The following is a 14,648-nucleotide window of genomic DNA, read 5'->3' on the forward strand; positions in this document are numbered from 1 at the left end:
ATTACAATTATTATGTCTTTTCTTTCCTATTTAAATTATAAACTATTTGGAAGTAGAGACCACACCATATATATCCTTTAATTGATGACTGCAGTGTTTTTCGAACTGAGAAATGTATTCTTGGGTCTGTGCTTTAGAGAATTTTTGATTCTGGTGTTCACTACCATAGTCATTTTAAAAAGTAATATAAGCATAGTCTGGATCCTTTAGATAACCACCTTAACACTGAAACCTGCCAAGAGATTTCAGTGCTCATGTTTTTTTGCATCTATGATCACATTTTGGCACCAAGAAAGAAAACTGGCTGTAATACATAAATGATGGGGGTACAACAGGCAGAAACCAGATGGCATGCTATATGAACAAAGGTTAAATAAAGAAAAGTGGTGAAAGAATTGAATTTCTTCTACAGCATGAAATAGAGTGAATGCCAAATGCAAAAGAACCTGTGTGGTCATAAGCCAGAACTGTGTTTATCTGGCAAGTGACTATTTAGTTCAGCAAAATTTGAATTTCATTGGTTTTCAGTTTTGTATTCAATTTTTATTCATTCTTTCATCAAATATTTATTCTGTGGTTTTATGGTTGTATAAGAGCTTTAGCATAGAGTTTATGCCAAGTTTTATGCTTGCATGTATTTAAGAAACAGAATACCAAAACCAAACCCATTGCTCTTGAGTCAATTCCAACTTATAGCAACCCTATAAAACAGAGTAGAACTGTCCCAAAGTGCTTCCAAGACTGTGATCCTTACAGAATCAGACTGCCACATCTTTCTACCATGGAACGGCTGGTGGGTTAGCAGCCTTTTGGTTAGCAGCCAAGTATGTATCCACTGTGCTACCAGGGCTCCCAAGGAACAACACAGAATAATTTAAATCAACCCTGCAAAAATAATTTTCTTCAAAAAAACACATTACTCAATTTTTAGCAACACTGACTTGGATATTCATCAACCTCTACCCCCGTATTGCTTAGACTTAGCAAATAAAGATCTATTACAAAGCTAAAGGCATAACCAGTTGTGTAGACACAGGTGGTGTCCCAGCTGTAATAGCCCATTGCTTTATTGATCTCTGCTATTTGTTTTCAGCTTACAGGAACCCCATCTGGGCCCCTAAAACAAAACGAAACAAAACCTTTTGTCTTCTTGACAAATTATTCCCAATTCCAAAAAGAATAATCTTAATAAATAAGACACACCCGCCAATAATATATTAAAAGGACCAGGCAGCTGCTGGACCCCCAGACATTTCTTGCTCATAGGGAGAATGTTCTTCAAAGGGAGAACCTGGCTTTGGTTATTTATCAGAACAAGTATCATTCTAGGAAGTGGATTAAATAGCCCAGAGCAACATGGAAAAAATAATTGTTATCAGGTTAACAGTTTTCAATGCAGCTTTAAGGAAGCAGAAGATTACTGTCATGCCCAGAGAGGATACCTTGCTTACCCTTGGAACCAGGAAGTTCAAGATCTCATCTGGGACTTTTTGGAAGAAGGGAAGAAGTGGTGGATTGGGCAAAAATTAATAGTACTGAGAAAACATCAACAAAGCAACCCAGGTACAGCTCTAAGATTTAGTGTTTAAGAAGGAAACTTCCTTACTTTTACTCTGGGACTGGAAAAAAGAAGACAAATTTAAATCCTACTGCTTTTGTGTACAGAAAAAATAAGTCACTTCATCACCATCATTCCTCTGAAATGTTGCCATTTTTGTGCTACAGCCTTTGATTTGTCTTTGTAATGAAAGTGATGAGATTTTTCTCAAATGAAATTTTTAACCTCAAGTTAACTTGCCTAATATTTCACTAAAAATACTGTGAAAGACTATGAAGAGAGAAACCTTTTATGGTAATGTTTTTTCTAATAGATAAACATCTTTTCATTATTCTCACTTCTAAGTTTCCTGACACAGAAACTAAGAGAGAAATTATCTGCTACTATTTTTCTTACATAGATATTTTCAAAATACGCAGCATAATCTTTGCAGTCTTAAAGAAAAATCCAAGGCATTATTACATCATTGTCATCTTCCTTAAAAGCCTAGTAAAATTAATAGTAAGCTTTGTGATAAAGAACACGTAATATGAAAAATGAACCATCTATAATATGTGGGGGGAAATCCTAAATCCTGTTTTTTTTCATCTATTGGAAGCTTTCAAATTTGGTTTTCAGATTAACTTTTTTCAAAATGTCTGACTTTTGAGTGTGAGGCTTATCTAGGTGTGGTCTCCCTTCAACAGATGTTGCAGCCCACCATGCCACAAAGCCCACCAACTGCACCTACGTGTCCAGAAACTCTAGTTTTATCTTATCAAAAGTGGACTCCTGCTTACTGGAGCATTATTTCATTTGCCAGGCTGGTAAGTGGTAAAACTACATGCTGACAAAGACCTAAATTTTGAAAACTCTTCTAATTAAGGAGAATATGTGGGAGTATTTGTTAAATGGTCTGTGAGTGATAGATCATAGGGTGGATGTAGGGATTTTGATTTTCATTATCTTGACTGGAGTGATAAACTCTGTTTATTTGGAGCGCCTTCCATGTGCATCCCACTCTAGTAGTTGGAAAAGAGCTGTGCCTTGATATTACCATCATATCTTAACTCGGATGGAGTTTGAGAAAAGTTATATTGACAACCAACATTTTCCACCTGTACATCCCTGATCCATTTAGGAATTGGGGCTTTGGAGGGAAGAGTACAAAAGCAAAGGAGGAAAAGAGAGAAGTACTGTGTAGGAAAAAGAGAAGGTGAGGAGGGAGGGAGCTGGTATCAGTTAGAAATTTGCTTCCTCAGAAATAGATCAGAATTAAGCTTTATATGTATGTATTTGTCTGTGTGTGTGTGTATAGTTTTTGTTTTGTTACTTATTTATATTATTAACTTTTATTGAGCTTCAAGTGAACGTTTACAAATCAAGTCAGACTGTCACATACAGGTTTATATACACCTTACTCCGTACTCCCACTTGCTCTCCCCCTAATGAGTCAGCCCTTCCAGTCTCTCCTTTCGTGACAATTTTGCCAGCTTCCAACTCTCTCTACCCTCCCATCCCCCCTCCAGACAGGAGATGCCAACACAGTCTCAAGTGTCCACTTGATATAATTAGCTCACTCTTCATCAGCATCTCTCTCCTACCCACTGTCCAGTTGTTTTGTTTTTTTAACTAAGTAATGTTTTCCCTGATGGTGGTTTCTGCTTTCATATTCACATAAACCATTTATTCTTAGCTCAGTGAATTCTCAGAAACTTTAAGATGTCTCAGATTGTCTAGGTGAAAGTATTGTTCCAGATTTTTAAAAAATCACGAATACATTCTTATTGAAATCTGAAGCATCTATGTGTAAGTAAAACAGAACACATTGCAATCTTTCTCTATTACAACAAGGGGAAAAAAAGCATCACCTTCAAACAGAAATATTCAAAGCACCTGATATCTCGATGTATTTCAATTTATAGGTTCAAGCCACTCATTCTTCAGCTTTTCAAGCCCTTTGTGATCTGTTTGTCTTGTTTGCCCAGTATACCATGCTGTCGTTAAGGAGGCTGAAGTTTTAAGCCTAATCTCTGCAATAATCAAGAGGTCATGTGTTTCATCCTCACAAACTGCACCCCTAATATTGACCAGCCATCTTACATTTGTGAACCGTATTTCATCTTTGTAGGAGGTTAATCAGTGCAACTTAACTCCAGAATTAGAAAAGCAACTCCTAATATATATAGCCCAATTGATGATGTTTATCCATTCATTTTTCACTCCTTGAGAGTTTTTAGACATTCTCAGCTAATCTCAGTTTTTGAATAAAAATGGTATAATAATTTATATACTTACAGGAGAATATTGCTATGGAATATACAATGTTGGAGACACTCTTGGACAGAGAAAATTCTATTCAATTAATCTAAGCAAATTATACAAATTCTGAACCTACATTCCCACAATGAGTGGAAGTAGGTTACCATGGTTAAGAGCTCAGGCTCTGGAGTCAGACTTCCTGGATTCAAGACTTGATTCTGTGATTTTTCAGTTGTGGCACCTTGGGCACGTAACTTAAGCTCTATACAATCCAATTTCCTTCAAATCGTTGTTATGAGGATCAAATATTGTAAGAACATTTGGCACAATATTGTTATTATTGCTGTTATATTATTGTTACATTATTGTACAATTTCTAATTTTTTTTCAAAGGTTATTTTCTTCTCCTGGGTGGCCGTCCATTTATATCAAAAGTGAAAGCATGCTTGAAGATCCAACTTTGCTAGTTACCTTTGAAGCTAACATATTAGGATAATTTAATTGCTTAGAAATTTTAAGAAATAACTATTAATGTAATAGTGTTTGTATATTTTATTATGAACTTCTGAAATGCTTTTTTCAAAATAACATTTTAATGAGAGAAGTGTTTGTAAAGGTCTTCCTTAACATTCAAAAAATAAATCAAATATTTAGTATTATAATACAGTATTATTGAGGTTACAAATTATCACACTTGAATAATTGAACTCCTGATCATGAGACCAGTCATAGTTGTCTGTCTCTTAACACAGGAAAAATAACATGCTGGAACAATGTACTTTATCTGAGCTAGTGTACAACTAGAGGGATTCACTTGAGTAGGAGCACAGAGTTTACAGGAACAGGAGAGAAGGCAGAATCTATAGGTACAGTTGTTGGTAGATGGATGGATTTGGAGGGAGGAGTCTGTGGAAGGGCTTTTTGATTGCTTCAATTTTCTCCTTTGAGGTAGAAAGCAATTTTATCACCTGAAAGTGAGGTTAGGGAAGGCTCCTAGGCACTGGAAATTGAGTAGAGAGGAGGAAATGGAAAGAGTTATCTAGGAGAGCGGGCAAGTAAAAGGATAATTTCTTGAAGAAGAATCAGCACAAAGCTGTTTCCTAGGAGGCAGACACTAGCTGCTATCTTCCTTCCCCACGGCACTCTGTTTCTCTGCTGAGTTCAGTAATTCCTGCAATGTCACACAAAACTCATGATTCTGTTATGTGATTTATTACAGCAAAGGATACAACTCAGGAGTAACTCAGGATAGGAACAGGCAGGAATAACAGGATACAACTCAGGACTAGCTCAGGAACATCATGAAGAAGTGCTCAGGCAAGGCAGAAAGGTCCTCAAAGTAGAGGGCTTGTCCCTTCCCCTGGAAGATCTCCTTCAAGGATTCTCTCCTTCAGAAAACTTCTTGATGTTTCAGTGTTTCAGGCTTTTATCAGCCAGCCCACACACTCATTACTGATTACTAGGTGGGTTCCCAGACAGACTGGTTCTCACCCATTAATACAAACACTCAGGTGTGACCAAAATAGACCAACTACTGTAAGAGTTGTTTCACAGAAGCCAGGGACAAAGGCCAAACTGCTTGAGGTAACCAAAACCCCAAACTCATTTTTGTTGGGTTAATTCCGACCCATAGCGATGGTATCGGACAGAGTAGAACTGCCCCACAGGGTTTCCAGGGAGCAGCTGGTGGATTCAAACTGCCAGCCTTTTGATTAGCAGCTGAGCTCTTAACCACAGCACCATCAGGGCTCCGCTTGAGGTAAAGTAACTCTTAACCTCACAAAGAGTAAATAGATTTAGGAAACAATATGAGCGCCAGGCAGGCCACTGGAGGTTCATAGTCCTGTATTTAAATTGAGATGTAGCCAATATGGCTAGATGATTTTCTCTAATCATGTTTAGCAGCATGCATAAGAAACTCTTGCAAATGTACTCAAGGAGGCATATTCAAGAGTGTTATTGCCCACAACCTCCTTTATTTTTTGTAACAATAAGAGTTTACAATACAGAGAATATAAGGCTAATATGTTATATCTTAATCTGAATTTAATTCTCTGTCTTCTCAATGGTGACGCAATTGGTGGACCTAATTTTGAGATGCTGGATATTATTAGGTGAAGTGACTTCGCTCCAGAGCAAAAGGGCTTCTGAAGAATTCCTAGGTTTGTTTGTTTTTTAAACTAGATTAAAAAAAAATTTTTTTTAAACTAGATAGTAATCTCTAAATTGTGTTTTCCTTGTGTGCCTATAATGAATAAGTTGTGTTTTCTTTATGTACATGTAATGATTATTCTGTAGATTTACATCCAGAGCTATTTATCCTATAAATTAAAAACTTTTTCATCGGACTCCAAATAGATGCCTTTTCGGACCCAGATGCCAGTCATGAAAGAAATGGAGGTAATTCTCATTTACCACAGAGACCTAAGAAGACAAAAAGAGAAGTCACAACACTGAGAAGCAAATTGACCTCAGGTAAGGTCTTATTCCTATACAAATCCTAAAATCAATGAAAGCAACTCCTGCCCTAAAAAACAAACAAACAAAAAACACATTGCTGTCAAGTGGATTCCAACTACGGCAACCCTATAGGACAGATTAGAACTGCCCCATAGCGTTTCCAAGGAGTGCCTGGTGGATTCGAACTGCCAATCTTTAGGTTAGCAGCCATAGCTCTTAACCACTATGCCACCAGGGTTTCCTAAAGGCTGGACTAAATTAATACTGAAATGTTCTCAATAAATATTTGTTGCATTTGTCTGATCTTAATATTTCAATCTTTGCTTTAATTTTATGTACATATTTTCTTGCTATGCCTTTAGCCATGTTCTTTTCACATATGCCCAAATAAAATACAAGATTTATTCCTCCCCCACAAAATTTTTTATCAAAAAAGAGTCTTCTTAGAGTAAAGCCCTTGCAAAGCTTTTCAGATTTTATTGTTCTCTCTGTTACTTTGAAAAACAAATACTATTTGGGGAAGATGCATTAGCCTGAAATGACCTCATCAATAGTTCTGTTGAATGATTATACAGATCACTTGACAGATGGGTAAAAATGTCTGTCTTCGGGGCAGATTATCTAATAGGCAAGGTAAGCACAGTGCTTACCTTGCTTATCAGATCATCTGTAATGAACAACTTCATCTAAGATACAGTGAAACCCATGTGAAATTGCTCACTAAAGATTAGTAAGTAAGCCCCTGCTTACCTTGCTTGCCAGGTGATCTGCCCCTGTCAGGAATTGTAAATTTGAAAAAAAGGGTTTGATTCTGTAGGAAGGTATTGTGGGGTTGGGAGAAAGACAGATGCCAGCCACACCTAGGAGAATCTTTGATGTAGTGAAAAAATGAGAAACTGTTCCCCTACAGGTGATCTGGTAAGCAAGATAAGCACCAAGCTATTGGATAATCCTTTGACGGCAGTGGTTTGGTGGGTTAGGTAAAAAAAAAAAAAGAGAGAGAGACAAACAAATTGAAAGTGATTTTATTCCTCAGGGTATGACCTCACAACTACAAGTGTTACAAGTTCTTGTAAACAAGCCTTTTAAATATCACTTAAAAGAACAATTGAGAAGGTGTTACTGTTGCTTAAAGATCATGAGTATATTTACAGAATAAATGGGAAAACAGACTTTTCTGAATGTTACGTAAATGGGTACTTGTGACTTGAGGAAAAAAGTATTTAGGGAAAGCCTCAGATGAAAGTGAAAATGATGTATTTTGGAAAAATGTTAAGTAATTCCAAAAGTTGTTCTGATTATAATTAAAGCAGTAATGTTGAAGATGCATTTGGAAGGTTTGAGTAAAGGTATTTCATGAAATGTAGAGTTTTGTGATAGCAGTGCTTCTATGCATATGAAAAACTACCGTTCCCAGCATTTGCTGTTACAATATTCTTCCTGTCTCCCCACTATCCCATTCCCTGGGTGCTTTATTTGTGGGGCTATGCTTGTGGGGCCAACCCTCACAGAATACACCACGTCATCTCCACTTCCTATCTTCTTCCCTGCCTATTTGTTGCCTATCATGGCCAGAGGCTTCCTAGATTTACAAAGAATGGTATGAGTTGGAGAAGCCACTGGAAGCAATGATTATAGTGCTCTTGAGGCAAAAGAGAAGAATACCCATGTTTCCCCAACATGTCTGTCAGTTTGTCGTACTGTGGTGGCTTGCAAGTTGCTGTGATGCTGGAAGCTGTGCCACCAGTATTTCAAATACCAGCAGGGTCACCCATGGTGGCAGGTTTCAGCAGAGTTTGCAGACTATGTCGCTCTAGGAAGAAGAACCTGGCAGTCTACTTCTGAAAAAAATGGCCAGTGAAAACCACATGAATAGCAGCAGAATACTATCTAGTATAGTGCCAGAAGATGAGCTCCTCAGGTTGGAAAGCACTCAAAATATGACTGGGAAAGAGCTGCCTCCTCAATGTAGAGTCAACCTCAGTGGTGTGGATGGAGTCGAGCTTTCAGGACCTTCATTTGCTGATGCGGCAAGACTCAAAATAAGACAGAAATGCAAACATCCAGTAGAAATTGGAACATGGAATGTATGAAGTATGAATCTAGGAAAATTGCAGGTCCTCAGAAATGAAATGAACCACATAAAGATCAATATCCCAGGCATTGGTGAGCTGAAAAGGACTGACACTGGACATTTCAAAACGGAAAATCCTATGGTCTACTATGTGGGGAATGACAAATTGAAGAGGAGTGGCGTCACATTCACCGTCAAAAGGAACATTTCAAGATCTGTCTTGAAGTACAATGCTGTCAGTGATGGCATAATATCCACATGCATACAAGGAAAACTGGTCAATACAACTATTATTCAAGTTTACACACCAACCACTAATGCGAAAGATGAGGAAATTGAAGATTTTTACCAACTTCTACAGTCTTAACTTAATCAAACATGTAATCAAAATGCATTGGTAATCACCCGTGTTTGAAATGGGAAAGTTGGAAACAAAAAAGAAGGATTTGTAGTTGGAAAATAGGGCCTTGGTGTTAGAAACAGTGACAGAGATTGCATGATAGAATTTTGCAAGACCAATGACTTCTTCATTGCAAATACCTTTTTTAACAACATAAATGGCAATTATATACATGGACCTCACCAGATGGAATACACGGGAATCAAATCAACTACATCTGTGCAAAGAGATGATGAAAAGCTTAGTATCATCAGTCAGAACAAGGCCAAGGGCCAACTGCAGAACAGACCCTCAATCATTCTTCGTAGTGAGAGCCAAAATACAATCTTGAGTATATCTCACCTGAATTTAGAGACCATCTTGAGAATAGATTTGACACATCGAACACTAATGACTGAAGATCAAATGAGTTGGGGAATGACATCAAGGACATCATGCGTGAAGAAAGCAAAAGGTTGTTAAAAAGACAGGAAAAAAAGAAAACACCAAAATGGATATCAGAATAGACTCTGAAACTCACACTAAAGTGAATAAACAATGAAATAAAAAAGCTGAACAGAAGAGTTATGGATTGAATTGTGTCCCCCCAAAATGTGTGTCAACTTGGCTGGGTCATGATTCCCAGTATTGTGTGATTGGCCACCATTTTTCCATCTGATGTGATTTTCCTATGTGTCCTAAATCCTACCTCTGTAATCTTAATGGCACAGGATTAGAGGCAGTTATGTTAATGAGGCAGGACTCAATCTACAAGCTTAGGTTGTGTCTTGTGTCAATGTCTATTGAGATATAAAAGAGAGGAGCCAGCAGAGAGACAGAAGGACCTTATATCACCAAGAATGAAGAACCAGGAAGGGAGCACATCCTTTGGACCCGAGGTCCCTGCACTGAGAAGCTAGTAGACCAAGGGAAGATTGATGACAAGGACCTTCCCCCAGAGCCAACAGAGAGAGAAAGCCTTCCCCTGGAGCTAGCACCTTGAATTTGGACTTCTAGCCTCCTAGGTTGTAAGAGAATAAATTTCTCTTTGTTGAAGCCATCCACTTATGGTATTTCTGTTATAGTAGCACTAGATAACTAAGACAGAATTTGGTACCAGAAGAACTTCCCTAAGAGACACCTAAAATGTGGAAGCGGTTTTGAAAATGTGAATAGGTAGAGGCTGGAAGAGTTTTAAAGTGCCTAATAGTAAAGCCTAGATTGTCTTGAAGAGACTGTTGATGGAATTATGGACATAAAAGACAATCTGGTGAGCACTCAGGAGAAAGTGAGCAGAGCTGTTACACTGTAGACTTTCCAGACAGCAAGAAGCAGCAGCAGAGAAATGGCAGCAGCAGAACCAGCAGACCAGCACAAGATAGTGCTAGAGCTGACCCACGGATTGAGAGCTGAGTGCCTTTGTGCAGGAGGGTTCCTGGCAGAGTGGGGTGCCACCAAGCACTTATCAGTAGAGGTAGGCTTGCGGACTCACAGAGAAGAGAGCTGAGTGCCTTCTGGCGGAGATTTCAAAGGGCATCTCAAGAAGACAAAGTAAAGTATTATAATGAAATGTGCAAAGACCTAGAGTTAGAAAAACAAAAGGGAAGAACACACTCAGCATTTCTCAAACTGAAAGAACTGAAGAAAAAATTCAAGCCTTGAGTTGCAATACTGAAGGATTCTATGGGGAAAATATTGAACAATGCAGGAAGCATCAAAAGAAGATGGAAGGAATACAGACAGTCACTGTACCAAAAAGAATCAGTCGATGTTCAACCATTTCAGGAGATAGCATATGATCAAGAACTTATGGTACTGAAGGAAGAAGTCCAAGCTGTGCTGAAGGGAATGACAAAAAACAATGCTCCAAGAATTGACGGAGTACCAGTTGAGATATTTTAACAAATTAATGTAGCACTGGAGGCACTCACTCATCTGTGTCAAGAAATTTGGAAGACAGCTTTCTGGCCAACCAACCAGAACAGATTCATATTTGTGCCCCTTTCAAAGAAAGGTGATCCAGCAGAATGCAGAAATTATCACACAATATCATTAATATCACACACAAGTAAAATTTTGCTGAAGATCTTTCAAAAGCAGTTGCAGCAGTACATTGACAGAGAACTGCCTTAAGTTCCAGCTGGATTCAGAAGAGGACCTGTAATGAGGGATATCATTGCTGATGTCAGATGAGTCTTGGCTAAAAGCAGAGAATACCAGAAAGATGTTTATCTGTATTTTATTGACTATGCAAAGGCATTTGACTGTGTGGATCATAACAAAGTCATCAATAACATTGCAAAGGATGGGAATTCCAGAACACTCGTGCTCGTGAGGAACCTGTACATAGATCAATAGACAGTTGTTCGAACAGAACAAGGGGATACTGTGTGATTTAAAATCAGGATAAGTGTGCATCAGGGTTGTATCCTTTCACCATACCTATTCAATCTGTATGCTGAGCAAAAAGTCTAAGAAGCTGGCCTATGTAGAGAAGAACACAGCATCAGGACTGGAGGAAGACGTATTAACAGACTGCAATATGCAGATGACACTACCTTGCATGCTGAAAGTGAAGAGAACTTGAAGCACTTACTGATGAAGATCAAAGATTACAGCCTCAGTATGGATTATACTTCAACATAAAGAAAACAAAAACCCTCACAACTGGACCAATAAGGAACGTCATGATAAATGGAGAAAAGATTGAAGTTGTCAAGGATTTCATTTTGTTGGATCCACAATCAACGCCCATGGAAGCAGCAGTTGAGAAATCAAACGACATATTGCATTGGGCAAATCTGCTGCAAAAGAACTCTTTAAAGTATTAAAAAGGAAAAATGTCATCTTGAGGACTAATGTGCACCTGACCCAAGCCATGGTATTTTCACTTGCTTCATATGCATGCAAAAGCTGGGCAGTGAATAAGGAAAACTGAAGAAGTGACACCTTGAATTATGGTGTTGGCAAAGAATATTGAATATACCATGGACTGCGAGAAGAATGAACAAATCTGTCTTGGAAGAAGTAGAGCCAGAATGCCCCTTAGATGTGTGGATGGCGAGACTTCATCTCACACACTTTGGACATGTTATCAGGAGAGACCAGTCCCTGGAGAAGGACATCATGCTTGGTGAAGTAGAGGGTCAGCAAAAAAGAGAAAGACCCTCAATGAGATAGACTGACTACAGTGGCTGCAGCAGTGGACTCTGACTTAGCAAAGATTGTGAGGATGGTGCAGGATCAATCAGGCAGTGTTTTGTTCTGTTGTACATAGGGTTGTTATCAGTCAGAAGCAACTCGATGGCACCTGACAACAGCCCTTGTTTATAACTGGTAAAGGCCATCAGTGTCAATGTACAAGTAAAGGAGGTACAGAGTTCCTTCTTACCCCTTTTTTGGACAGGCTGCCTTTTACGAAGTGGAACCTGGATATGCCCTGAGGAGAAATCTCTATAGGATGGTCTCTGTCTGTTTCTGTCTGAATTTTAATTTGTATCAGTTCCTCCCAAATTCTAGCATTAGGCTGTCTGTCAGTCATACTGTATAGGAAAGTAACTTTTCATCCTTTTCTGTCTTCATTAATATTTTAGAGAAAAGTGGGGAGATGATTTATGTTAAGTGTAGTCATAAGCCATTTGGAACCAATGCTGCTGTTACATACCCAACTCTACATACATTGCTTTAATTTTCATTGTTTGATATTAATATCCCCATTTTACAGATGAGAAAACTATAAGGTTAAATGGTTTCCTCAAGGCTACAGTTATATTAGAAGGCAAAACCAGCTCTGGAACCCATATCTTTTGACTCAGAATTTCAGTCTCTTTCTTCTGCCCTCCATCCTCTTTGTCTTGAGATAAAGAAATGGAATCTGACCAGAAGAGCATTTCAAAACTCCTTCCCTAGCAAGGATTTTGCTGCTAAATATACATCAGCCCTATGAATAACAGAGGGAATGTTACGAGAAAAGATAAAGAAGGCAAAGTAGGCATTTTAATGGGTCTAGCACTAGTTTTTTTTTTTTTTTTAGAAGTTCATGCCTTGCTAATAGCAAGTAGGCATACTAACATATTGATCATGGCTTTCTTACTGAAAGATAAATAAAGCAGTAACAATGGTCTAGTAAAATTGTATAAATGGTTATTTTTCAAAAGTCTGTCAGAAATATGCTCTCAGTTATTAATAAAGAGCTCCTCCTTCTGATAAAATTATGCCATAAATATTTTTACAGTAGTATTTATATATTAGTGACTTTCCAATTGATTTGATTTAATGTTTATTTTTGTACACAGGGAATTAGACATTCGTGGTTTTTAATGCTTCATCTCCCTAATTCTTGTTTGTGTATGTATTTATCTGCAGTAAGAAATGATCACCTTGGTTTCCTATGTAAAATGACTTGCATTGTTTTGGGCCAAGAATAAGAGATCTTCAAATAAAATACAAATAAATATTTTTTCCTAGGCTTTTACTTGAACTTTATCAACTTTTTTTTCTACAGGAGCTACTCATCTTTCACCCTCATGTCACCATCCTGCTCATGGAAGTCTTGTAAGTATTTAATAATATCAAAATACACATCTTGGAATCTTATTTTCTCTGTCATACTGCTGGGTAGCCTTCCTGCCAGAATTCTACCCTATCTGATAGAGGGCTCTGGCTATAGTTTTCTTTTCTTTTTTTTTTTGGGTGGGGGGGTGTAGTTTTCTGATAAGGAAAAGAAAGCTCTTAAGTGCAGAAAGGGTTTAATGGGAGCTCTGTTACAAAAAAAAAAAAGTTTTTAAGCTTATCTTTGGTTTCTGTGTTGATATAATTATCCTTTATTTGTTGTTTGCTTATTAATTCCCTGCTTCATTCCAAAAAGTACTTGTGACATCTTACACTAATATATACCCATATACCTGTTGCCATCGAACCGATTCCAACTCATAGCAACCCTATAGGACAGAACAGAATGCCCCACAGGGTTTGTAAGGCTGTAAATCTTTATGCGAGCAGACTGCCACATCTTTCTCCCATGGAGCAGCTGATGGGTTCAAACTGCTGACCTTTTCAGTTAGCAGCCGAGCATTTAATTACTGTGCCACCAGTACTCCCTCAATAATATATACAATACAGTAAGATTTTAAAATCTAAAAGAAAGAAAGGAAATCAGGATGAAAGGAAAATAAAGGTAGAACCTCTCTGTATAATATATAAATTTCACCTTCAAGAATTTTCTCAGCCTTCTTGCCTTTGCTTTCTACATTAGAAACCATTTAGTAGATGACTAAATATATATTTACATTAACTTAATGTTAACTGCAAAAATAATTGTTTCTATCAGTGGAAACACAGGGTAGCTAAAACTAGAGTAGCTAAAGTAAATGGAAGAAATGATGAAGTAAAAGAGCTGAACAGAAGATTTCAAAGGGCAGCTTGAGAATACAGAATAAAGTGTTAAAATGAAAGTGCAAAGACCTGGAGTTAGACAATCAAAAGGGAAGAACACACTTGGCATTTCTCAAGCTGAAAGAACAGAAAAAAAATTCAAGCTTCGAGTTGCAATACTGAAGGATTCCACAGGGAAAATACTGAACAATGCAGAAAGCATCAAAAGAAGATGGAAGGAATACACAGAGTCACTATGCCAAGAAGAACTGGTTGACATTCAACCATTTCAGGACATAGCATATGATCAAGAATCTATGGTACTGAAGGAAGAAGTGCAAGCTGCACTGAAGGGAATGGCAAAAAACAAGGCTCCAGGAATTGACGGGGTACCAATTGAGGCATTTCAACAAATGGATGCGGCGCTGGAGGTACTTATCTCTGTCAAGGAATTTGGAAGGCAGCTTTCTGGTCAACCAGCTGGAAGAGATCTGTATTTGTGCCCCTTCCAAAGAAAGGTGATCCAGCAGAATGCAGAAATTATCACACAATATCATTAATAT

The 14,648-nt window shown here is 37.9% G+C and overlaps 1 protein-coding gene across 4 annotated transcripts in view; it reads left to right on the plus strand.

Moving 5' to 3' along the window:
* Nucleotides 1-1,235: 1,235 nt before the first annotated feature.
* PKD1L3 (polycystin 1 like 3, transient receptor potential channel interacting) overlaps nucleotides 1,236-14,648 on the plus strand; it is an 86,103-nt gene continuing 72,690 nt past the window's right edge. For 3 of the 4 annotated variants that reach the window (XM_049864772.1, XM_049864769.1, XM_049864771.1), the window contains exons 1-4: nucleotides 1,236-1,563; nucleotides 2,245-2,364; nucleotides 6,158-6,274; nucleotides 13,217-13,266. In XM_049864772.1, coding sequence (XP_049720729.1) covers nucleotides 1,272-1,563; nucleotides 2,245-2,364; nucleotides 6,158-6,274; nucleotides 13,217-13,266 — 579 coding nt within the window. In that variant the 5' untranslated portion in view covers nucleotides 1,236-1,271. Of the gene's footprint in view, nucleotides 1,564-2,244; nucleotides 2,365-4,506; nucleotides 5,962-6,157; nucleotides 6,275-13,216; nucleotides 13,267-14,648 lie in introns of those variants that run through there. The other variant, XM_049864770.1, reaches the window with a different exon arrangement.

The sequence above is a fragment of the Elephas maximus genome, chromosome 21 (assembly GCF_024166365.1).
Source record: "Elephas maximus indicus isolate mEleMax1 chromosome 21, mEleMax1 primary haplotype, whole genome shotgun sequence".
Classification (NCBI taxonomy): domain Eukaryota; kingdom Metazoa; phylum Chordata; class Mammalia; order Proboscidea; family Elephantidae; genus Elephas; species Elephas maximus.